The 25,637-nt window shown below is 40.8% G+C and overlaps 1 protein-coding gene across 1 annotated transcript; it reads right to left on the reverse strand.

The window, feature by feature from the left end:
• Positions 1-387: 387 nt before the first annotated feature.
• On the reverse strand, positions 388-18,438 carry p4hb (prolyl 4-hydroxylase, beta polypeptide). Its single transcript, XM_079553418.1, has 11 exons — positions 18,120-18,438; positions 16,497-16,703; positions 13,854-13,987; positions 12,780-12,917; positions 10,973-11,077; positions 9,346-9,471; positions 9,072-9,272; positions 7,792-7,912; positions 6,196-6,377; positions 4,439-4,549; positions 388-1,851 (listed from the first exon to the last, which is right to left on the reverse strand). Exons 1-11 carry the CDS (start codon positions 18,253-18,255, stop codon positions 1,780-1,782), a joined length of 1,533 nt encoding a protein of 510 aa, XP_079409544.1. The 5' UTR covers positions 18,256-18,438; the 3' UTR covers positions 388-1,779.
• Positions 18,439-25,637: the final 7,199 nt, after the last annotated feature.

Raw genomic sequence — 25,637 nt, forward strand, 5'->3', positions numbered from 1 at the left:
ACTAAAGCCGAATAACCTAACCCAGCCATTCCCAAAGTCCATTGCGGCCCCCTATACTGTTCCAAAAAACTCCCAGGGCGCCCCAATAATAATAATTTACTCTATTTGAAAGAATTTATTATTTTACAGCTAAAAATATATGAAAATCATCTACAATAGCTAAACACTGATTTAAAGTGGTACATAAATGTACATTTCCTTTCAAAACCTCTGACGCCCCCCAGGGGGTCCCGGACACCGCTTTGGGAACCACTCCTAACCAATTTAAATGAAGTCAAAGATCGCAGATGACCTCGAGAGCCCAAGCACCACATGTCCCTTTTTGTGGAGTGATAAAACAATATTTAAATTTGAGAACAAAATACAAAAAGACAGCAGACATTTGTAATTTTTGTATTTTTATTGGCCACCATTTCACGTTTCCACATCAATTTGGATATGATGGAATGCTTTTAGTTTCTCCCACATGGCTGTACAGTTGTTACACCCATCCCCTGGACTCAAAAGTGTCCCTCCCTGTCCTACAACAACATGCATACGAGCACATACATTCATTCTCTCGATAACACACAACGTTTAACCAGTTGATTTGTTGATTTCACACACACATGCACACAATTCTCACTCACGCACACGTCCACACACCAGCAACGCCAGCAACAGGGGTCCAAGGTATGACCAGATGGGATGCCGTACGTAGAGCGGGACAGGGCTGTGCAACTGCTCCCTTTCATACCAGTAGACACTTCTCAAACCAGCCTTAACAGTAATCGGTACCAATCGGTCTGTGTAAGTAGTGGATCTCTGAATAGGCATAAATGCAGTGCAACCTATACAGAGTTTTCAGCTTTTAAATTTCATAAACTGTGTCTAAGGTTCAGACAAAATCACCCCGACAATGCGGACAACGCACTACAGCTGGGCACGTTTGTACAATATTAAAAAAATGACAACTTCTAAATTAAAAAAAACAAATTCTCAGTGATAGCAATTAAATAACCCCCAAAAAAGTTAACTATTATATTTTCTTTTACAAAAAGCAAGCAGCAATGCCGAAAGGAGGAGACTATACGGGGAAGTAAACGTAAAGGGAATGAGATACAAAATAAAGTACGCCCCCTCTATAAAACTTAAAATAAATTGGTCATAGCTACAAATGCGGGAAGAGGGCTTTTTTTAGTCGGTGGTGCTACGCTAGACAAGATCAGAGAGAGTCGACTTCAATACAAAACACACCGATAGGATGGCCCCGTGTCCCCTGAGAGATCGCTCCCTACAAACCCGCCACAAAAACTGGCCCCCTGCATTCAAATCAAAGGGAAAAGGACAATACAGACGAGGTTATGTTACGCTCGTTTTGCCTGCGCCCGCAGTGAGCAACGTCAGCTGAACAGAGGACACATTTTGATGCGTGAACTTCAATGCCACTTTTACATTTGGTTTAAATAAAACAAGGCAATCAGCTCGTGTGGAGTTTTGTAGAGAAGGCATTGAGGTCACCTATATACCGTGTATATATATATATATATATATATATATTAAAAAAAGGTGTGTTTTTGTTTTAATGTCCCGTTGAAGCCAGAAGAGGTGCAGCTGGAGGTCCCGCGGAGCTTGGATTGAATCTGGCGAAAGACTGGCCCTTTAGGCAGTTAAAGGGGATGTGTTAATGTTCACGGGACAGAAAAGAGGGGACAAAGTAAGTAAAAGGTGGTGTCGGTGACTGGTTCGGGGCAGGACACGTCTCCTTTCTCCTGTTTTTGTACTATTTAATTTGAGATTTTACAACTCGTCATGTCCATCGTCCTCTCCATCAGAGTCGTCGTCTTGTCCGTCCTCCAAATCCTCCAAATCCTGTCACACACACAAAGAAAGTAGTTAATTTCTTATGGAGAAAATACTTTGTTTTGAATTGAAATCATGAGAGAGGCTTCCTCAGTTAAAAAAATCTGCTCCCATCTTGTTAAAAAGCCAAATGGTTCTACATGGGGCAAGTTCAGGCTTCACCCTAATTTACCCAGAACTGGGGTAAAGGAATAGGCCACCGCATTTCAATGGTGAGATATGTTCTTACCTGAGCTTAGACGAGTTGATGTGTATCTGTCTGTTTTTTTACACGTGCGTTCAGTCATGCAAAACGACCAAAGATGTTAGCATTTAGCCTCTCCTCCTGTTTACTATGGGGGAGGAGAGGCTAAATGCTAACAACATCTTTGATCTTTACACGTGCGCTGGTACACAGGTACACATCAACTCGTCTAAGCTCAGGTAAGAACATATCTGTATGTAAAAATGGTGGCCTGTTCCTTTAACTGGATATTGTCCTGACATAGAAGGTGTCTCAGTCTCAATAGCATTGTTAAATTAGGTTTGTCAGCGTGTGCAGGTATTCCACAATCTGCTACATTTGGAGAGGAATTAAAATAAGCCACTGGTGACACAAGGGCTACGTTCAGACTGCAGGCAGGAAGTAAACAGGAAACAGCGCCGTGGATCTGGCAATGTAGAAGAGAGACCGTTTTTTGTACTATGGACTTTTGTGGAGCAGTGGCAATGAGAAAACGTGCCACTTTGGAACTCAGCACAAGTGAAGCCACTCACTTCCCTCTTCACCACTAACTTCATTCATAACATGTGCACGTGTAGTTTTCCTCTTGCTCCCGTCGGCTAAATGTAGAATGAATGGAATCTGTAGTGCATCGATGACACGTGTAGGTCTGATAAATGCGACCTGGCCGATCAGACTGAAGTCGCAAAAGATCAGATACGCGTCGGATTTAAGACCACATATCCAAGTGGCCTGAGTCGCATTTGAAAAGATCGGACCTGTGTCATGAAAAGATCAGATACAGGTCGCATAGAGGCCAAAAAATGAGACTGCAGGCTGAAGTGACCCAATTCTGAATGTAGCCAAGGTAACACAAAACTCTCCCTGGATTAATACTCCTCATGTGCATTCGCCATGTGACTGATCCTGAAAAATTAAAGTTGAACTGTGGCAAAAGGTAAGCTATTGTCCATAGTTCAGAAACATTTTGCTACAATTATAGGACATGCCATTTTTTCATAATTATAGATCTTGCCATGGGGTGTGCATATTAGTATTTTCGAAAACCGTTTACAGTAGTATCCAAACAACCTTTGACACACACGCTGTATATTAGCCACAACAATAGCTTTACATCCAGCCGGCAGACAGCTGTAGTTACAGAAGCAGCAGGGAGCGAATGTTGAGTGAAATGCTGCACGTGCGGCTTAAGCGGGGGCTCGAGTCTCCATGTAATGCCCAGTAAACAGCGGCAACAGCTGCACAAGGCATTAGTGTGAGGAGTTCACTGCTGCTCAAAGCGTATTCTGGCACTACCTCAACGGAGCAAAGAGGTGTGAGTAAGGATGATCCATGGGGAAAAGATTTAGGGACAGCTACCAATTTTTTTTCCACCTTTGGGGCTTGGAATTAAATGACATAACCTTCTATAGGAATAACTATACATATATATATATAAATGATGCAAAATGAGGCAGGTTGAAGGTAGTGATGGGAGTTACTGCTTTACTGGGAGTCTTTGGGGTCCGGTCATTTCAAAGAGCCGTTCAAAAGACTTAAAGCAGTACTAAGTAACTTGTATTACCTCCAGAGGGACTACGGAAAGGATTTATTAAAAGGTACACTGTAAGTGTTAATGGGATGATTGGGGGAGGGGTCTTTCATCTCCCCCTGGTGTCTCTGGCCAGAAAACAAGAGCTACGTATGTAACTACGGTTCTATGAATCCCGGATGAAATAGAACCATAATTGCAACTTCTCTGCCTACGGGTCGGAGCCACCAATACACACTAATGGAATCACGAAGAAGCAGCTAACAGGCAAAGCTAACTGTGGGCTAGCGCCACTTATACAATATTTACAGCCAAGTTTGAGTGAAAAAAAATATTATCCATTGTGTAATTGGATGTACAATATCCCTCTACCCCTTTGTCTTGTCTGTCAGTGTAGTATTTACTCTCACTGGTTCGATCCGTTCACCGTAAAGAGCCACTCGGTCATGAAATACGGGATAAATGATCAGGTCCAGGGCTGCCAAATTGTCGTTCTCGCAACATCAGGTGACAATATCCATATTGCCACAAGCCACAATACGACGGACTGAACACCTCGGTGGTTTTCACTAACGCTCAGGAAGAAATTGGAAACCGGCCATAAAAATCTGTGGGGATAAAGGAGGCCCCTGGATTTCTCGTTGGTTGTAAATCCATTGCTATGGCACGTTTTCCCGCATAAGCTCGTTAAAATCTTGTTTTTGTTTACACGTGTCCGTCATCGATACAAGCTAAGCAACTCTTAAGTTAAGAACAGACATGATGCCATCTCTTAAAGTTTGCATAGAAATGTGAAACTAAACGGCCACAATATGGGTGCCTCACAGATGAGCAGATCTCACCTCTTCCATGTCCTCCTCATCATCTCCAGCCGGGGCGCCTCCGTCTTTACCACCGCTTTCCAAAAACTTGCTGAAACCCTCCAATGTCCTTTCTCCGTTGTAGTCAATCACCTGTGCATTTAACATGACAAAAATATTAGTAAGCATGCGTGTTAAGTTTAGATAATTACGAGTATATAAAAGAAAATAAAGGGCTATGGAGGAAAATAGGTATGCACAAAATTGAACAGAGACTTAAGATAATGGGAATGATGGGATCAAAATGGCAGACCAAAAAGTGATCAAGAGCTTTTAAAAGGCTCATTCGCAAATAGGTAATGGGATAGAAGACTGAAAATGTCTAAAACTGGATCCTGATACTGTCTTTAGGTTGAGATGGTAGAATGGAACTAAATTCATTAACCTCTTAGCCCCCACCTGAACCAAGCACATTTTCTCAAGTTTGGCTTTACCCTAATCTAAAAAGCTTCTTGAAAAAAAGTGTCAAAATAGCAACAAAAATGAGCTGAGAATGAGGATGAGAACGCAACAAGTGACAAAAGAGTGACTAAAGTGTGACAAAAGAGTGACAAAAAAGGAATGAAAAAGCAACAAAAAAGTGCCAGAAAGAGGATGAAAACGTGATGAAAAAAAGTGTCAAAAATGTGAGGAAAAAGTGATGAAATAGTGACAAAAATGTGACAAAAAAGCGACAAAAATGTGATGAAAAAATGTTGAAAAAGTGATGAAATAGTAACAAAAATGTGATGAAGTGACAAAAATTGGATGAAAATGTGATGAAAAAGTGGCAAAAAAGTGGCAAAAATGATGAAATGGTAACAAAAATGTGATGAAGTGACAAAAATTGGATGAAAATGTGATGAAAAAGTGGCAAAAGTGTGAGGAGAAAGGGATGAAAAGTGACAAAAAAAGTGACAAAAATGATGAAATGGTAACAAAAATGTGATTAAGTGACAAAAATTGGATGAAAATGTGATGAAAAAGTGGCAAAAAAGTGGCAAAAGTGTGAGGAGAAAGGGATGAAAAGTGACAAAAAAAGTGACAAAAATTATGAAATGGTAACTAAAATGTGACGAAACGCAGCAAAAAATGTCAAAGAAGGTGACGTTACCGCAGCAACAACGCTAAACTGTTTAGATGAGTTTAGTTTTGGCTTTCAAACGAGTTGTTACACTATAGAACTGAACTGGAGAAAATGCACTTTGTTAAAGGCGGGGGTGAAGAGGTTAATTAATCACAAACTACTCAAATTACTCGAACTAAAAAGTATTTTCTCCCATCATTCTGAAATACTGTCATCATCCTTGACATATAGAAAGCAACCTTTGTCTTTAAGAATAACATTTATGTAAAATGATAATAAAACCAGAGAAAACATTTTAATGACTTCTCATCTGCACCCACAACAAAAGCAGTTTCAAGTCTTTCTGCTCGTTGCATCTATAAATTCTTTGGCCCGATTCAATCTACGCATTACACATGTGAAATCAGAGTTCCTTCAACACGCGCAGAGCCAAGACTCTCGCGGTGAAGTCATTACGCTGGAATCTATACGGACAAAACAGCAACACAAACTTAAAGCCGATGAGGTTCAAGTTTCTGCACGTGCTTCATCAACTCTAATGACATTTGGGGGCACCTCTTTTGAACCCAAGCTAAGCCACAGATCCCCAATACCTCACAACTTCAAATATAAGCCGCTTATTGGGCAAAGGGATGAACCAGTCAAATCTTAAACTCTTATTCTTGGGTCTCACCTTGCGCTCGTCTCCTGCGGGGAAGAACTTGAGAGTGGGGAAGCTGTGCACTTTGACCGCCTCGATCTCGTTGGCCGTGGAGTCCATTTTGGCGATGACGATGTTGTCGGTGTCCTTGTATTTCTCTCCCAGTTTGTCCCAGATCGGAGTCAGCTGTTTGCAGTGTCCGCACCAGGGGGCATCTGGAAACATTACCAGATGATGTGTAAGTCAGTAGGTTAACAAATCCATTTCAATAACAGCTATATTTTGGGAGGATTAAGATTGATTTCATTATAACTATCAGCCATTTCTAATTTGAGAAAGATGGAAGGTCAATATTTGGTCAAATGTTATTGTTTAGTGAAATTTGTAATTGCCACATGATATCAATATAGAGACACACATTTTTTAGTTGGGTTAAAAGTCTTTGAAGTAAATCAATCCAAACTAGGGCTGGGAAATAAACCAAATGAAGTCAGATATTGAGTAAATTGTTTAAAAAATTAATTAATTAAGTAAAAAGTGCAAATTATTTCAGTGTGGAAAAGCAAAAGCTAATGATATTTTCTATAAGGACTGTGCAATTAATCGAAATTCAATTACGATTTCAAAACACACGATAACAAAAATATTTTAAAAAATCTAGTCCATCCAAAGCGCTGAAAGTCTGGGATCCACCGTGATAGAACTGTTGTATTTGTCACGGATCATTTGAATATTTTTATACGTAGCTCTTGAGAAAACGCTTCTGATAAGCGCTCACCTTTGGCAGTGAGGAGAACAGAAGTTTAGAAGCCTCCATATCCTTTGCACAGGCGCTGGTTAAGCAGAAGAGTCTAAAACTCCTCTTCAGGAGCAGATCTCATTTCACGCGCTAATGGCACAGTAGCACCAACAGCGCTGTGTGATGATGTCATCAGGCCGCGCGGCTCTGTTTGCTTGGGCAGGTGTGACGGCTGGCCAGCAGGGGGCAGGGGATTAGTTTAGATACAATAAAATACTTTGCTTTATTTTGTTTTTAAATAAATACATTAAATAAAAGATATTTTCTTCAAGGCAACAAATTTGAATCGTGATTATTATTTCTCCTTTATCAAGAAGCCAAGATTAAAAAAAACTGTCAAAAATGGGAGTGAAACTGCACATTTAGAAGATCAGCAGCCACCACTGTGAAGTTCAGACATAATGGTAAATGTATTTGTGGCATAACGCTCAGGCCCTTGACTACAGCCTTTAACACAGTGCTGTTCACATCCATGATCTGGCAGAAGGACAATACTGGTGTGGAGCTCACGTGTAGCGAGTACAGTTGGCCTTGAGCCCCTTTGAGATTTGAGAAAACTCATAAGCACTTACTGTACATGACTGAGCTGTCGGCTGCATTTAAACAGCAGCCATGGAAAATCCCTCCAAATTTAGAAGCAGATCACCATAAAGAAAATCCGGTGGCTAAACTTAACTGTATCATTCATCAGGAGTCTAATAAAATCTGGGAAGTCAGAATGATACATGAGCCAGTAGCATGAGTGTCACATTAGCGCTCTAAAAATACTCTTCCTTAGTCATTCACATTATATTAAAAAGTATCAAAGATAAAAAATAAACTATACTTACAAAATTCAACAAAGACGTTCTTGGCTGAATCGAAGGCCACCTCCTCGAAGTTCTTTCCGACCAGGATTCTGACGGGGGTTTTGTCCCAGTCCTCAGGGATGTCCTGGCTCATGAGGTGAGGCTGCATCAAAGAGAAGAAGCATGTTAAAGGGGCAATTAAGCTCGCGCATGACGGCACTTCAGACCCGAAGTAACAACTTTTTGCGTGACAGCGCAGGATTTTAGAGGCAGTTGTGGTGAATAGGTCTAAGCTCATTCTACACATTAGGATATGGCTGGTACATGTAGGGGGAGGAAAATACTTAATTTTAAACTCTGTATAGTCCCTTTAAACACTGAAGTGGTCAACAAAATGGTAAATGATCTTAACTCAACTTGTATTGCACTTTCATTAGGCCCAAAGCGCTTTACAGCAAGGAACCAGTCACTCATTCACACACACACACACACCAATGCAAACACTGGAGGCAAGGTGGGTGTCTTGGCCAAGAACAACAGTGTGCATCTTCAGGAACTGGGATTTGAACCCCCGACCTTCCGATCATGAGAGGACCCGCTCTACCAACTGCACCACTATCGTTCTAGCTCACAATCATTTCATTTATACCTTTGATCAACTCTTTCTTCTTTGGCTTTGTCACCTTTTCACAACATTTTCATAATTCTGAACAGCTATTAAACACTTTAAAGTTAAAGATGGGCCTATATGATTGGCCTATATGACAAAATAATCCCCAATATCCCTTTGTTATCCGTGAAGTTTGGCTCATCTCTCTTAATGACAAACATTCACAATTAGGATTTGATTTCGTAGTAGAAATAACCTTTTGTTCCCTTAAAAAAATCATGAATTCCAATGTGGAAAGTGAATCTTTGCACTGCAACCTTGTCTATGCTCAAGAGACACTGCCAAAGGCAAATTGTCCCGCCATCTTGTCACCGCGGAAACAACCTTGTCTCCTCAACTTGTTTGTCCCAGACGGATTATCTTTGTACCAGAGATGCTTCTCTCCATACGCAGCACAAAATCACAGAGCACCACTAACTGCCACATTGCTTCTTTTGGACAAATTATTACTTTAGAGGCCCTAAATTTTGGCATTTTATTCATTTTTAAAGTTGGGATGCACAATTAACTTCTTCCCTCAAAAGGTTGGTGCTACTGGATGAAAACAAGCCACAACGAATAATATTATCCAATCGTGCAGCCCCATTCTCAACCATTCATCTCATTCATAAACTCGACCCAACCAAAGTGTTAGTGGTTCTCGTCGTGTCACCTTGAGCTTTCCGTCGGTGAACATTGTGCAGAACGCTGTGATTCCCTCTGCTGTGATGGCGTCGCTCTCGGGCTTGTACTTGGTCATTTCGTCCTCCAGAGTGATGAGGCGGATGGCGGGGCACTCCTCTTTCTTCAGCCCGAAGAACTCCAGGATCCTCTGGTTATCGTCCAAGTCGCTGTCGATGAAGATGAACAGGATCTGCGGGAGAAGGAGAGCGTTTAAAACTCGTCGTCTTGACAAATCTGCGGTACGATTCGAAAGGTTGACGCACTTTGCCCTTGAATCCGGCTGAGGCCTTTTTGAACTCCTCCATCTTGTCCTGGAAGTCTGAGGCGGCTTTGGGCAGGAACATGAGGATGTGGGACTTGATGTCACCGCCGAAGATCTTGGGGGCGGTCTGTGGCACAGAAAGATGAAGTCAGGCACAAACAAAAACAGCAATAGAAGTTACAAGTGCAATAGAAGCAACAAAAAAGCCTCTTATTATTATTCATTCATTCTAACATTAAGGATTAGGCGGCTTGCCCAAGGACAGAGTAGTTGTATGTTTTGGTGGTGACCAGGGGGTATGTGAGCAAATATTTCAGATCTAAAAAGGTGAAACTGAACAGTATTTCTATATTTTAAAAGAACACTTATTTTTAATTTTAATCTGCAGTAAAAAAGGTTTGAATCTCATTGTGTTTTTTATAATGTGATTTGAGGACACTTCTCTACTCAAGGAATAGACTATTTTTGTGCTACATTGCCCTTTTTTGTTTCACATACATCTTAAGTAATACAAGTTAGCATGATTCAATTCGAGAACATACTAATACTTGTATGGAACTTAAAAGCTACATTTAAAATGTGTTTCATTAATTGCCCATGGACACTAGGGCAGGGAGATATGGCCTAAAATCTATATCACGATATAAAAAATAAATATCACGATAACGATAAATATTAAACGATATAATTGACAATGAACAAAATACTTCAAAGTTCCAGCCTTACGCCTATTGGGAAGATTAATTCAGTGATATCACACCCTTTTTTTGCGCCACACTAATTTCCTCACAAATATGATCTACTCAAGCAATTTACATCCTTCATTTTATTTTACTTTATAAGCACCTGTATGCTTCTCTGATGGAGCTGAGCGTAACACAAATTATATCGTGTCCACAACGATATTAACAATTATAATGATATACAAAATCATATCGCGATAACGATATGCGATACGATATGGCCCATCCCAGCGGACACTGTAGCTTTATGCTTTGATCCCAACATATCCCAATACAGACACTTCACAAGTTACTGTGTCACAACATCCCAAACTTCCTGAACAGGTCTGATTTGGAAAAAATGCTAATGCTTATAATTAGGGCTGCACGATAGGGAAGTAACTTGCGATATGTGATACACTTGTGCAATTATCGCGATAACGATACTATTAAGATATTTCACTTAACCATTTCAACACGATATGTTACATTATAATTCAACACAAATTGTAATTAATTAGTTTTTCAGCAAAAAAAAGACTTAAACATTACATTAGCGCCGCAAGAACATGACAAATAAATTAAATTAGGAAATGTCAGTGAATGTTTTTGGCTGAGTTTGCAAAAAAAATGGTGTTGAGATGAAGACTTTAGTGATGTTGCGATATATTGTGGCTTCTTGCATCACCCAATATTGCGATTTGATATTTTTTGCAATATATTGTGCAGCCCTATTACTTCTAATGCAGTCAGACACAACCACACACTTCTTTTAATTGGTTCAATATCATTCAGTGAAGCAATGTCTATAAAAGTGCTTTGTATACTACTACATTATTGGGGTTTAAGTTCGTTTTCAAGTCATGCCGTTAATCTTGCTTCATTATGCTTGTGCGCGGTGGTTACCTGCTCTGTGAACTCGATGACCAGAGGCAGCTGGTTGGCCTTGACAAAAGCCAGGAGGTTTTCTTTCGTCATCTCTCCATCAAAAGTATTGCGTCCCTCATCGAACTGGAAAGGAGATGGAAACAGATACAATTATGCACTCAGCTGTCGCGTGTCTAATCTGCCCATGAACAGAGCCCGTAGATTTACCAGAGATCTCTCTATACACCCCCTGATTGCCCTGTTGACACGCAGACAGGCAATGAGACTTTGCAACAGAGTATTATTTAGGAATAGCAGCACCGAGCATTTCCTGGCACATAGAGGGGGAATGGGCTTTTGCTCGCAGCTCAATGCCCTCGCGAAAGCTATTGAAGCCCCTAACACCCGGAGCAGTAAACAAGTTCAAGTGGCCAGCTGTTTATTAAGGGTGAGCCAACACTTTCATAGGATTTACCGAATGCATGCACTGGGGTAAAGTTACTAATCAGAGGTCCTACCCAAGACTATATTTAAAAACAGAGGCTGCAATTAAGCAAAAGCAGTAATAATGTACAGCTTGTGAAATCAGTTCTACACATTAAAAAGTGATTTGGGACGGTAGAGGGAGGAAAACAGTGTAAAACGGCAGGAGAAGATTCAATAGAAGGTGCAGGAGATTTTTTGATGATTAAACCAAATCTAAATACTACTTATTGCATTGAGAGTACTAATTAAAAATTAAAACAGCTGTTGTGAACTGGGACTCCCCTTCATGCATATATGACCGAGACGCCTCAAATGACCTTGTTGCCTAGTTGTTATTGACAACCTGTACTTTGACCCATTTTGACAATTCAACGTGGAACCTTTGGTCTAGATTTCCCTATACAAGTACAGACTATGCTCTTATCACAGGAGTAATTTGAAATACACAGATCAATGTGTTCTGAATAAGATGAAAGGCACAGAGAAACTGCCAGGCTTATGCCCTTATAACCTGGTGCAGTGGTTTCCAAAGTGTAGTGCCCCCTGCAGTGCCTCAGAGGTACAACAGGTGGGCCCCCAAAGCTTTTCTACAAAATAATAATTAATTTAAAAAAAAGGTACTCCTTTATCCCAGACGGTGCTTTTTATGCAATTTTGCTGTAAAATCATTACCAATAAATCCTTTGAATGGGGTTTTGGACTTTGGGGATGGCCTAGTGGGTAAGGTTGCTTCACATACAACACTTGGACAGTTTCACTTTGTGCTGGCCAGTCCAATAAAACGCGCAGGCCATAAAACCTTTGTGCTCTTGTGCAAAGATATCCAAGTGCAGCACATAAACAGGCCTCTTTGCCTTCAGCAGTGTCGCGAGTTTGACTCCTGGTTTCGACAATTTGCTGAATGCTCCTCTCTATTGTATACTTGTCATCCCATCTCACGTCACACTGCCTTAATACATTTTGCTGGCCCAAAAAGATTTAAGTTTTACATTTTTGGACAATACTAAACACTGCTTGCACAATATTATAAGCCTCAAGTTGGCTCAAATAAAAACAAATCAATGTGTTGATCTGCAAGTGCAGCCTTACAGACAAAGTGGTCATCTTGAAGCACGTACTGCCAGTGCCACCTAAATCACATCAACATATTCAAGTCACAGCGAGGAGCCAACGACCCACACGTTTCAGAATACTCCAGACGAGACAAGATTAGACACAGCGAGCGGATACTGTTCGGTCAACAGTGTCACATTACAGAGTCTATAAACACCGCTATGACTTCAGCGTCCATTTATAGACGCTCTAATTAAGCTTTAAACTTTATACGAGGACCTCGTGTGGTAAATGCTACTACTCGTACCTTCTTGAACAGCACAACGCCATCCTCGGACACTTCTAACTTGGCGTAAACGTCCCCATCAGAAGTCGAGGCGAAGGGGATGTCATCAATTGCTTCCGCTGCTTTTTCAAAGGCCTGGGCATCAGCAGACTTGGGATCCTACACAAAAAAAAAGGTCAAGGTAATATGGATTATTTCATCTACAAATGAATGTTTTCTCCCTCAGGTGATAATATTTTTGCACGGATGTTTATTTTATTGAGCATTTTAGTTGCATTTATTATCCTCATGGTCTGTTTCCATTTGAGCCTAGCAAATTTTCTGTCATCTAAAACTTTTGAAGAAGCCATTTTACCTTTAAGGGCTGACAAAGTAAATCACTTCAAGTGTCCGGTGAAAAAATGCTTCAAGTTACAAATCAACTGTCAAGGTGTTGTGTGCACATTTGTGAATCAACATCTTCCCAAAATAAGTTCACCAATCAGGGATAGATACAGACGGCATCTCTGGAATCGCCCATATATGGTCATGTTTGAAAACAGTTAAGGGGGAAAACAATTGAGAAAAATCTAAACTTTCTCTAATTATTCAAAAATTACTTGATGCTGAATTATGAATATAGTTTTCTACTAAATAAAGATACAAAGACAGCAAAGTGGTTCAACAGCCCATAAATACATAAATAACAGTGCTACCTTGATGCTACATGTTAGCATCAGGCTAATGCTAACGTTAGCTAGCGCTAGCTGCTGTTTTTTCACTTTTACTGAACAATCCGCTGTGAGAAAATATCCATATGGGCCCGATTTACACTTGATTTATTTGTGTGTGAGAAATAGGTTCATATTCCACCAGAAAATGGCAAAAAAGAGTGGAAAATTGTATTTCTCTAAAGATTCTATTTTCCCCCTCGGCGAGGCCACGCCCCCTTCTATGACGAGATGCCATCTGTATCTATCAGCGTAAACAACATATCACATATCAACATTCTATATATCTAGTCTATATCAACATTTGTAATAATTGGCTTGAAGCTTAGAGCATCCGTCCTGGTCTGTGCCATTTATTCAGCTTAAATTCTATGTTAACCCTCACCTTGAAGAACCCAATGACCACGACTTCATTGTCGGCGATGAGAGACTCGGCCCCAGTGACTCCGTCGAGAGCGGCGACTGCGGGCCCTGTGCGCTTCTTCAACCAGGTCACCATATCGTCAGCCTGTCGGCCCGCTGCAACAGACAAAACAAAAAAAGAGTGGATCCTTCATTAAATATGTCCAGGGGAAGTCAGGTCAAGGACTACACTGCTAAACAAATGCTATAAAAATATGTGTTTTTTGATTAAAGCAAATAAAATAAAAAGAAAGATAGATCAAAGGAACAAGGATAATTTCTATGTTTTTTTAAGGCAGTATTTGCAAAGAAATTCACGAAAAGTCACATGGAAGATCTCAGCGATTTGCAGATATATTGCGGCTTCATCAGTTTATTACATTATTTTATTATTAACAATAATTTGGCAATACATTATGCAGTGCCAAAACTGATTCTTGGACATTTTCTCCTCCCTACACAAGTGCCTCATAACTAGACCTATGGTAATATAGAAATAATTGCATTACTGAGGTGAATGGGAATGGTGGGTTAAGGAAGGAAAGAATTTAAAAACAAACCATAAATATTTGGTGAAATAAATGTAAAATAATTGTTATAGTGCTGCCGTGTATATAGCGCTTTAAAGTTGGATTGCAGCCTGAAAAAAGTATTTAGTTGGTCTTTGTTCACTGATCTTTAGTGGTGCAAGCGAGCAGTAACCTTACATGTGGATATATCATTAGTGCTACTCTGCACAGCTCTGTGACGTGGAGAGGAGACTCAGAACTGAACGAGCGGTGCTGCCTTGACCTCAGCCCTCCCCTTTCACAAACAGACCAGGCCCACCACAGACGGGACGACGTGAAGATCTGCACATCGCTCCTTCTCACTGTAAGCAGCATGAGGGGAACGCGCCGCCCCAGCCCCACCCACAAATCTGACTTCTTAGAACCTGATTGGTCAGACTCAGACCAGGATGTGAAATAAATTGAGGCCAGTCATGAGTAGGATAGGACAGTCTGTCTATGCAGTATGCTAATGTACTTGTTTCAGTATAATAGCGCTTACTCAATGTTGCATCAGTCTGTCAAAAAAAAAAAAAGTCTTTGGGGAATGTAAGGAAGGACGATCTTGATGCAAGTGGTTGACATTTTAACCTTGCTGTCTTTTTTCCTTCCTAATAATGGATGCAACAAGAATGTGGTGGTGCTTTTACATCCATTCAGCAATTGCTGCCAGGCTCATCTAGACAAGAGTAGGACAAACTGAGGCCAGGGGGCTAAATTGCAGCCTGGATGAGCTCTGTGAACGACCATTACTAACTTTAAAAGGGGTCAACACCACCAATGCTTACACTGACCTAGACAAAGGTAAAGCAAAGCTGCTGGCATTTTTTGCTTTTTATGTAGTTTTCAGTTGTTCAGTCTAATTTCAGAAATGTAGAACAGTTCTTGTTGGAATCCCAACCCCTTAGTGATTGCAGTATGTGACCTTTGCATTCAAAAGTTTGCAAATACCTTATGATCAGGCATTTTAGACAGGTCCAATACAAAGCTAGGGCTAATATGATCCAACACTCAAGTGATGTTGCTTTGGATCATTATTTGGAGAAACTATTTGTATACGTTTGTCAAGTATGACGTCACACACAATGATAGGCTACTTCCGGGTCCAAACTGATTGGATGAACACAGCAAAAAACATAACTTTATCTGAATCTCCTGCTGAAATAACAACAGATAAAAAGGTCAACAACTGTTTTCCTCCTAAGTCAAATATAGCTCACCATTACTCCTGGTAAAATTAAGATATTTTCATATCTATATAAACTACTATACGTTTGTTGTGGTGACGTCACAGCTCTACTTCCGGGTCCCGAGATGTGCGAGAAACTACAAAAAAAAACTCTTTAATACCACAATCGACATTTCTGAAACACAACGGAGTTTCAGAAATTAGCCAAAAATGCTGTACCTACTGCTATAAAAGTAATATTTACCAAAATCGGTACTTCCGGGTTAGCGGAGATAAATGCTAACGGCGCAACGGCAACGCTAACCCCGGAAGTAGTGACTTTAGTAAATATTACTTTTTATAGCAGTAGGTGCGGCATTTTTTGGCTAATGAGTCTGAGAAATAAGTAGGTTCAGTAACTGTTGAGTTTCAGAAACATTGATGTTTGTTTTTAAGAGTTTTTATGGGGTTGTTTTCTCGCACGTTTGCTGGTCTGCTAGTACCCGGAAGTGGAAGTCGTGACGTCACACTTAAACGTATATAAAGATATTATTTGATAATCAAAGAAAAACATTACTAATGAAAACCTGGAGTAAATGTAATATTTCTTTGCGATCAGATGTCTGAAAAGAGCCTTGTAGTCGGCTCTACAGCAGGTTAAAGTCACATTGTAGTGAATAGGGCTAAAGCTCCATTGGACCCGGAGGTGGAGCGATGACATCATCACTTAAACATATTAACATGAAATTAATTCTCAGAGTTAAGGCGAGTAGTTGGCAACAAAACTGGCACGTGGCGCAAAAATGCTACACCAAATCCTTATTTTTTAAAAATCACAGCACACAAGGCGGCTGATAAGTTGTGATGAGGATGTAGAGACGATACAAAACTTGATCGTGTTAAATCTTACCAGAGTATTCTTTAGGGGAAGTCTTGTCTCCTCCCTTGAAGAACTTGATGGTGGGATACCCCCTGACCCCGTACTCCTGAGCCAGATCGGTCTCCTCTGTGGCATCGACTTTTCCCATGCGGATTTCGGATCCCTCCGCCTTCAGCATGCCGGCCGCCTTGGCGAACTCCGGGGCCAGGGCTTTGCAGTGACCGCACCATGGGGCATCTGTGGAACAACACAGTGTTAATGATGATGAAAGTGGACTGAAAGTTAAATAGCAGAAACACAAATACAATTAAGGCAGCATAGAGATGAGACATATTCTATTCCTAAAGTGTTAAAAGTGGGGCTAGATTTATCAAAAACAGTCAATATTCAATTTATGCATAGATCATTTATACACATAATCTAGGCGTAAATACTATAATAAAGACACTGGGATCCCTTAACTCTAAGGATAAGGCTCCAAATAAAATTAGACTTTTTTAAATAACAAATAAGGTTCCAAGCTATAATGTAAAGGATGTGTAGTTAATCAGTGGGAAGGCATGGAATACGTAAACTATTTTCCATGGAGGCACGTGACTCGGACACTAAGTGACACGTCGATAAAGTGACAGATTGCATCACACAATAGAGAAGGGCTTCCTTGTTTCTCCCAGTGAAAACAACGCGTGAACTTTTTGCAAGTTTAGCCTTAAGTACACGTCAACCTAGTCCACAACTGCCCTGAGATCCCGCCCCGCAGAGAGACACGAGCGCACGCCCAGAATCCACCGTCCCTCCCAAACCCGAGCCCATTGGATGGACTCGCTCCCGGTCATTCCCCACTGGGCGATACCTTTGGATAGACACAAATCTGTGCGGGTCAACAAAAGGGATAACCCACCCCCCCACCCCCCCGGGAACCCAGACTGTAAGGAATGGCTTTGAGCAAAATCACTGCAAATATTGTATAAGTAGGAGTGTGGCGGTTCTGCGTGTGTGCGCGCGCCCCTTGGAGAAAAATCAGTGAGAGTGTGAAACTAGACATTGAAAGTTGGGCCTAATTGAAACTTGGTAAAAAAGCTAAGACAATCACAACACTTTCCAAATGATACGCAGATTTTTCAAAGATCAAAAGCTCAAACACAGGCGGGGACTGACGCACGAGGACACTCAGTAAAGCCAAACTACATTGTGAGCAAAAGGTGAAAAGCAGAAGAGCTGATGAAAAGTCCGCTTAAGCCTGAGAGTAACGTGATCAAAGCGAGCCTTAACGAGGGATGAATGAACTTCAGAGCACGGTTCACTGGCGACGACGCGTTTGGAGCATAAACTCTTGTTCTGTGGAGTCCATTTTCACCGGAGGGGAAAGGCCATGGAAATAAACGGTGATGTTATCAATGGGAGAGGCGCGCGAGAGTTCATCATTATGTTGCTTAACGACTTGTCCGTGCGCGCGAGGGGATCCACACGAGCCAAACGCATCCAAATCGCGCCGCGTTATGAACTAGGCGTGATCGGGTTATTCAGAAGAAGCGACAACTTGTGTGAAAGTTTGGAGCTAACGTGTAGCTACGGGGGAGACTTTAGCCGGAGGAGCCGGAGGAGCGAGTCCGTGTAAATGGGTTTAGAGGTGAATAAGAATAAAATACTCACAGAATTCAACGAGGATGTTCGGGTGCAACGCTAAGGCCTCGTCAAAGTTACTTTTCTTCAGCACCAGGACGTCTTCCTCCTCGGCGATCTCCGCTCGGGCTACAGCCAGGGCGCACAGCAGGAACAACTTCCACATTTTCGGAGCGGTGTTTCTTTCGGGTACAGAGGCGGGAGCGAGGGACCGTGCGGCGGGGACTGAGCGGTGGAAAATGGAGCTGGTTGGGGGGTCTTTTTGTTGCTTAAGGCTGGGAGAGTAGCTGGTATTTTGTGTCTACCGCTACTAACGTGGCAGTGCACGCAGAAACCGGAGGTCAGCGGTGGAGCGCATGCGCATTTATCAGGCCCAAAGCTGTTCGTGTTGAAATGTGACTGGACCGCGGCGCGCTGCACCTGGAAGTGAAACGCGCGGAGCCGCCTACGCGCTCCGGCTCCCCTGCGGCAGACAACACTCCCAATCATTCATCTGGAGGGGTTTGTAAAAGAGAAGAACTAAAAACAACGGTCAATGCGAAAGTGTGTGCATTTGTTTGTCTATTGAGCGTATTTCAGGATGAGTTCTTGAGTATTTTTCGGGGTGCTACGTGATCCCATCCACAGCAACAATGAAAAAAATCCAAGTATTTTTTTCAGATTATTATTTTTTTATTTTATTTTTTGCAAATTAAAACAATAAATATATATATATGTTAGCCTACTAAAAATAAACTGTCACTGTATCTAAAAAAATAAATAAAAATATATTGCTATTCTTTTTTTAGATATAAGACTGACAGCTGAATGTAGTACTTAATGCACTCTTCACTTTGAATTTAAGCAATTATGTCGTATTGATTTTATGAGCCTCTAAGTGTAATTTCATGTGGCCCATACTTTTAATCTGTGAAGCACAATAAAGTTGCATTGTTTATTGGTAGCTGGTTTTAATGGTTAGTAGAAGTAGTGAATTGTTCCAAAGCATTTGCACTAATGACTCGTTTAGGTATAACATTTAACGATACTGGTAACAGTATATTAATGTGCTTGAACATAGGCCCCTGAGAATACAGAGGGGGCCCAGAGCTTTGTCTGGTCACAGCAAAGTCATCAGTGGAGGGCCAAATTTAATGGTTAAAAATCATCAAATATGACAAAGGAGTATTGCCCTAGATGCTTATTGGCCATCATTTTATGGTTTGGTAGATTTGAGGGGTTACAGTTTTGGACTTGGGGGGTTCTGACTATACAGCTTCAGGGGGAAAGGGATGTTGAACCAAAGGCCTAAGGAAATGTATAAAGAATGTGGATCTTGACTAATCCAGTTTTACCTGACCAGGAGATTACTTTCAAGCTCTGTAAAAACTTGACTTGTTGGTCCTGAAAGATCACGGATCGTGATTCACCTGTAACGTGTTGTGCCTTTGAGCACAGCGTGTCCCATTTGAATAAAATGTATGAAGTGCTTATGCTCCTGCTGCACTCCACACCATGCATGAGTCACACTATGAAACCTTATCAGTGTTTGTCTAAGGCCATTGTAAACAGTGTTTCCGTAAATGACACCAGGGCTATGCTGTTTGATTTTTATTTTATTTGTACAATATTTAGACAATACATTCTCCCTGCAGTCTGTGTCATTGTGAACCACAGATTAGGTGATATTGTAAAGTATAAATTTATAATGTCCTTGTGACTGAGCCTTCTGTGGCAAGCTCCTATTGGCTGACAGTTTGACACTCGAGCAGTAGGTTTGGCCACATCACTGTTACAGAGCAATGATGAAATGGCGGATTTCACTTGCACCACTTTGTGCTTTTGCCACATTAAAGACTTTTCACCTTCCAAAAGATAGAAGCTGTTCTTTTTTACTTCAGCTGTACTCACACTTAATCTCTTTGGTTTAAACACTGTTGTTGAAGTAGCAAATAATACTGGGTGTGCTAAGCAAATGTACTTTTTATTCCCTTTAAGTAGATACAATTTTGTTTTTGCTTAGTTACACTCTGGTCTACAATCTTGTCAAGATTCAGTCAGTCCAAGGTAAAAATTTAGCCCATTTTCCAGACCTGGTTCAGTTTGGATTTGGTCTTGTCCTGGTGGTAGATAAAAACTTTACGTGGTGGAGCTTTGAGTGAAATGTTTGGGAACGTCTGGTTTAGGCTACAGATTTAGTGTTGAATAATACCACATAGATTATAGATTAACCCTAAAACAGAGCAAACTGACTGTTGGATGATGTTTTCTACAGACACAAGTGTTTGATTTAAACCTGTTACTTCTCAGTTGCTACATTGTTCTGCCTGTATTGCCTTTGTCCAAGAAATTGACATGAAAAAAAGATGATAAAATCCCAATGAATTTATAATTGTTGACAGATTTTGCTTTACTGCTGCAGTGGGCTGGAGTGATGTGATGGCTCATCCCAATGCAGTAAAAAAAAATAATGTATTCAGGAGGACAGAGCGATAACAGCAAGGCCACAACCTCCACACGGGGACCAGCTAATGCTTCGTGAGTTCAATGGATTCAGATCATTAAAATTTAATGTGGTTTTAATGATGAGGTCAGAGGCACATGAACATTCATCAGTAAATACATTAAAGAGAAGTATTGACCAACTGTTATGGCAGTAAAATAGTTTACACCTTGATAAGCTTATTGTAAATTATATGGTTTACGTATTCGAAAGGAAGCTCATCTGCATGTCAATTCTTTAATTCAATATAATATGAATACATTTACTAATGCTTTAGCAATGTTAGCCCTTATAGCCTGGTTTTAGTCCTGATATATAATCTTGATCCAGGCCTGGTGGTTAAATATTTCATGAGACAGTACTCGGTGTGAAAACCACTGCCTCAAGTATATTAGAATTGTTCTGTTCTTGCTACTGGCAACTACTATAGAGTTCAGGATCATGATGTCAAATTGCTAAGCATCATGGGATTTGCAGCAGTAACAAACTAATGGAGATTTTAAAACATAAACTACTGGAGTTATTGTTCACATTAAAACACTTTTTCCTCCACTTTTTGTACTGTTTTAAGCTAATGTTAGTCCATGGGAAATGTTTGCTATCCACAAACATGCCATATTTCTATAGTAAAAGTGTATTCCTTCTACACAAAACTATAATTATTTTCATCAAAGAGTCTTTAAATCCTTCTAATATCGTCTATCCCCCCACAAAAGCAGGTTTTTACACCAAACATTTAGCAGACTGCACCATGATCATTGTAAGTAAATGTCTCTGGGTTCTTTTCATGTCTGAGTCAAAGTTGGTTCACGTTGCCATGCCAACCCTGCCCCTGAGCATCAGGATGTTCAATTAGACGAGCATGAACATGACGTGGGCTTGTATTAAATATAATAAAGGGCAATGATGTCGGCCACAGAAAAACATCCTCATTGAAATTAGTAATGGCACTTTTCTAACATCTGCAAAATGAAGCTTTGTTAGCCTCTTAACTCCCACCTGAACGGATCCCATTTTCTCCAGTTTGGCTTTGCCCTAATCAAATGCTTCTTGGGGAAAAAAAGCACAAAAATAGCCACAAAAAATGAGAAGAAGACAAGGATGTAAACGCAACAAAAATTCAACAAAAATGTGACAAAAATGTGACAAAAATTCAACAAAAAGTCAGCAAAAATTCAGCAAAAAGTGACAAAAAACTCAACCAAAAAGTGACAAAAAATAAACAAAAATGTCACAAAAACTCAACAAAAATGTCACAAAAATTCAACAAAAATGTGACAAAAACCCAACAATAATTCTACAAAAATTCAAGAAAAACTCTACAAAAAGTGATAAAAAAAACTCAACCAAAAAATCAAATGTGACAAAAATGAAAAACGTGCAGCAACAACGTGAGGAAAAAGATCAGTTTTGTGGGTCTTAGCTTTCAAATGAGGTGTTACGCAGCCAAAAGAGTACAGAATGCATTTGGTTTAGGCGGGTGGTAAGAGGCTAATGGAAAAAGTGGCCTCTGGATCTGTATTTATGTTTAAAGTATGACTAGACAACTTCAAATGGGGTTTATAATTATAATAAATAATGAATTAAACATTTAGTATCTCTAAACTGGCTAAACCTGTCAACACTATTATGCAGAATACAGGCATTTTTCTCACATGTGCAAAACTATAAAGGAAAGTATGGGCTTTTTTTTAGTACGTGAGCATGGATTTGTGAGCCTCCTGTGCTGGGTGTTTGTTCTACACTTCACTGTGAGGCTAATGTTAATGCTATTGAAAGGGCACTGCTGTCTGTTTGAACTGTGGTTTAACACAAGGGCCTGTGACTTCCTTCATCAGCGCCACATCAGCAGCAACAAAACCTCAAGCCTGTCTGTGTGAGGGAGAGACGTTTCAATTGACTGACTCTCAAGTACTGCTGGAAGAACACATGATGATGACAGTAGTGTAGAAGTACTTTGACTATAATAAACATAAAATCTTGGCAGGATCTTCGCTATTGAGTTCATGACAGCTGCTATTGTTGAGCAGCCTTTAGTGTTCATTATGGATGACTGTGTTTTTGTACTGTGTTTTATTGTATTTAGTTTTTTTAAATATCTACTGGAGCCGCAGCCACGAAGTAATATCCCCCATGGATTGATAAAAGAATCAGATTCTTCCATAAAGTAAAGAATATCATTTCAATTAAGGTGAAAAGAATTACTGCAGATACAACATTGACACAATAGGCCGCTCAAAATGTACAAATGAACTGCACAAGCCGACAGGGAAGCATTATCGTTTAACTTTAATATGTGGATTTACAAATTAGCCATACAATGTAACTTTGAGTGCCCTAGATTATTGGGGCGACACGACTCATGCCTGTCCACAAACACATAATTACTGTATAATCGATACAATATGGGTGTGTCCAAAAAATGCCAGTAATTAAGTGCTTTATTATTAGTCATTGTAAGAAATTGCGTTGAAGTGTTGGGTTACTTGAGCCATTGTGTGCAAACCTGATCAGCATGTTTTGGGAGGTTGGGGAAACCGGAGCACCTGGAGGAAACCAACTGGCTGCCTTCAGCGCTCCTCTGAAACGGTGCAGCGCCGCATATCTGTGAGTCGTGCCCGGATACCTCCTTGTTTATTGTTTCCTGTAGCGCCTCTTGTGTCGCCTCCACCGTGCTGGATTCTTGGTGCAAAATATGGCTGTGCATTTGATTATGTTATTGATAAACATTTATATATATGGGGTAAAAAGTGTAGGCTGTATTTCAATGAAACTATGCACCTTTAATGGTAATGATGTAAACCTGAGACAGAAGCTGGTGTGAACTACAATGTTGAGCCACTTGATGGCGCCCTCAACAAGCAGAAGGAACTGACAACTGTGAGTGGTGAGCAAATAAAGTTTCTCAAAGCATAATAGCTGTTGTAGAGTTCACCATTTATTAATTCACCAACCGGCTGCAGTAGTAAGTTGTAGCCACATCTGCAATGGGGCTAAATGATGGAATTGTGGCTGCCAAGTGCCAATCTGCACCAACGTTGTCTCACTGACGCACCACTATCACACAGGCGATGTGGGTGAAGAGTGTTTCCCAAGGACATCACAACACTAGTACATGAACCGGCTGGAAATGGATTTGAAAAAGTCCTTGTTTTGCAACTCTGAACTTTCCCATCATTGGCTTCAAGGCTGAGCTCATTATATGCAAATGATTATAAATGCTATTGATTATGCTAATGATGGTACTATGCAAAGAAATTGAACAGAAAATTAATTAGGGTGGACTTTTTATGTATTACACTCTTCAAACATATTCATGAACTAAACTGATTACATGGTTTGAATTGCTTTGAATTTCATGTCAGGGCATTGCAGATCAATAGATGCAAAATGACAGGGATTTTTTTCCCCACTTTTGGTACATTTTTTGGTATATAATAGTCCATCCATCCATCCATCCATTTTCTTCCACTTTATCCCGGGGCTGGGTCACGGGGGCAGCAGTCTCAGCAGAGATGCCCAGACTTCCCGATCCACACACACCTCCTCCAGCTGTTGTTCTGGGGGGACCCCGAGGCGACACCAGGCCAGCTCGGAGACATAGTCCCACCAGCATGTCCTGGGTCTTCCACAAGGCCTTGTTCCAATAGGAAATGCCTGGAACACCAGGCGACCAGGAGGCATCTGGGACAGATGCCCCAGCCACCTCAGCTGGCTCCTTTCGACGTGAAGGAGCAGCGACTCTACTCCGAGCTCCTCACCCGATGTCGAAGGGTGCGCCCAGCCACCCTGCGAAGGAAACTTATTTCGGCCGCTTGTATTCGCGATCTTGTCCATTCGGTCATTACCCAAATCTCATGACCATAGGTGAGGATGGGAACGTAGATTGATCAGTAAATCGAGAGCTTTGTTCCCTTCTCAAGTGGAGGAGTTCAAGTATCTCGGGGTAATAGTGATGATTTTAAAAATCGTGCATATTTTTTTGAGTCAGAGGACTTAAGTTCAAGTTAAAGGCACTATACCTGATTTTCAAGTAATACATTGAAATTGGTTTTGTCCTTGTAGTGGCTATTTGTCTTTAAACAAAACAAATACCAAACTTCTCAAATGGCCACTACGTCAGGTTACACTTTACACAGTTTGAGGGATACCGAAATCAACCAATGTCCATACCAAAAAGATGCGTTTGAGGAGGTTTATTCACACATGAAAGCAAGCATTTTCTGCTGCCTCTCTTACGCTGGTGAAGAACCATGTGCCCTCGAAGCCTGCCGTCCCACCCAGAAAGGAAACAAATTAGGCCATAACTAAACTTAACCCTAAATTAAACAAACATAGCCCCAACACTTCTCAATCAAAGACAATTACTAAAAAAAGGATCCTTATTATAGAATCATATCAACATTTAGAGCTTCAACAGTGCCAGTGAGAGAGAGGACAGTGCAGAGGAGAGTGCAGTGCAGTTCAGTGACCGTACACACGAGGGCAGTGTCGAGTTGGCCCACGGGTGGTGGTTCACTTCTGGAGGATAGGTGTCTGGCTGCTCGCCGTTCAGCTGTGCGCATTCAACCCAGCCCTGGAAAAGCACAACCGGATGAATTCTTAAGAGGTCAGAGAGAACAGCACAAGGCTCGCACGGAGAGAAAACTTCAGGGGAAAAGGGCATTTATAAAACGAAACAAAAAATAAATATAATGCAAGCAATAAGAAAAAATGTGGGCCACTGTGAGTATTTCAGAATTATACACAGAACTGCAGCTCTGATTGTTCAGTGATAAGTGACGTATAACATCTGTCCAAGGCCTAAAGATGATAATTACTCATTTGGATGACTTCAATAATGTCCCTGAAATAATAATTAAATTGCATTACTTGTGATAGAAGATTTGATTAACCTCTTAACTCTCGCTTTAAAGGGATTTTTCAGGATTTTTGACATAGGGCCTCATTTCCTAGTTAACCAGATTTTTTTATTTCTTATTCATGCAGTCCTTGTATTCGAAGAGTTTAGTGGTGCTAGGCTAGTGCTAGGCTAGTGCATGTCTATGGTAACTAGTAGCCTGCAT

This window comes from Gobius niger (assembly GCF_951799975.1).
Source record: "Gobius niger genome assembly, chromosome: 3".
In the NCBI taxonomy this organism is placed as follows: domain Eukaryota; kingdom Metazoa; phylum Chordata; class Actinopteri; order Gobiiformes; family Gobiidae; genus Gobius; species Gobius niger.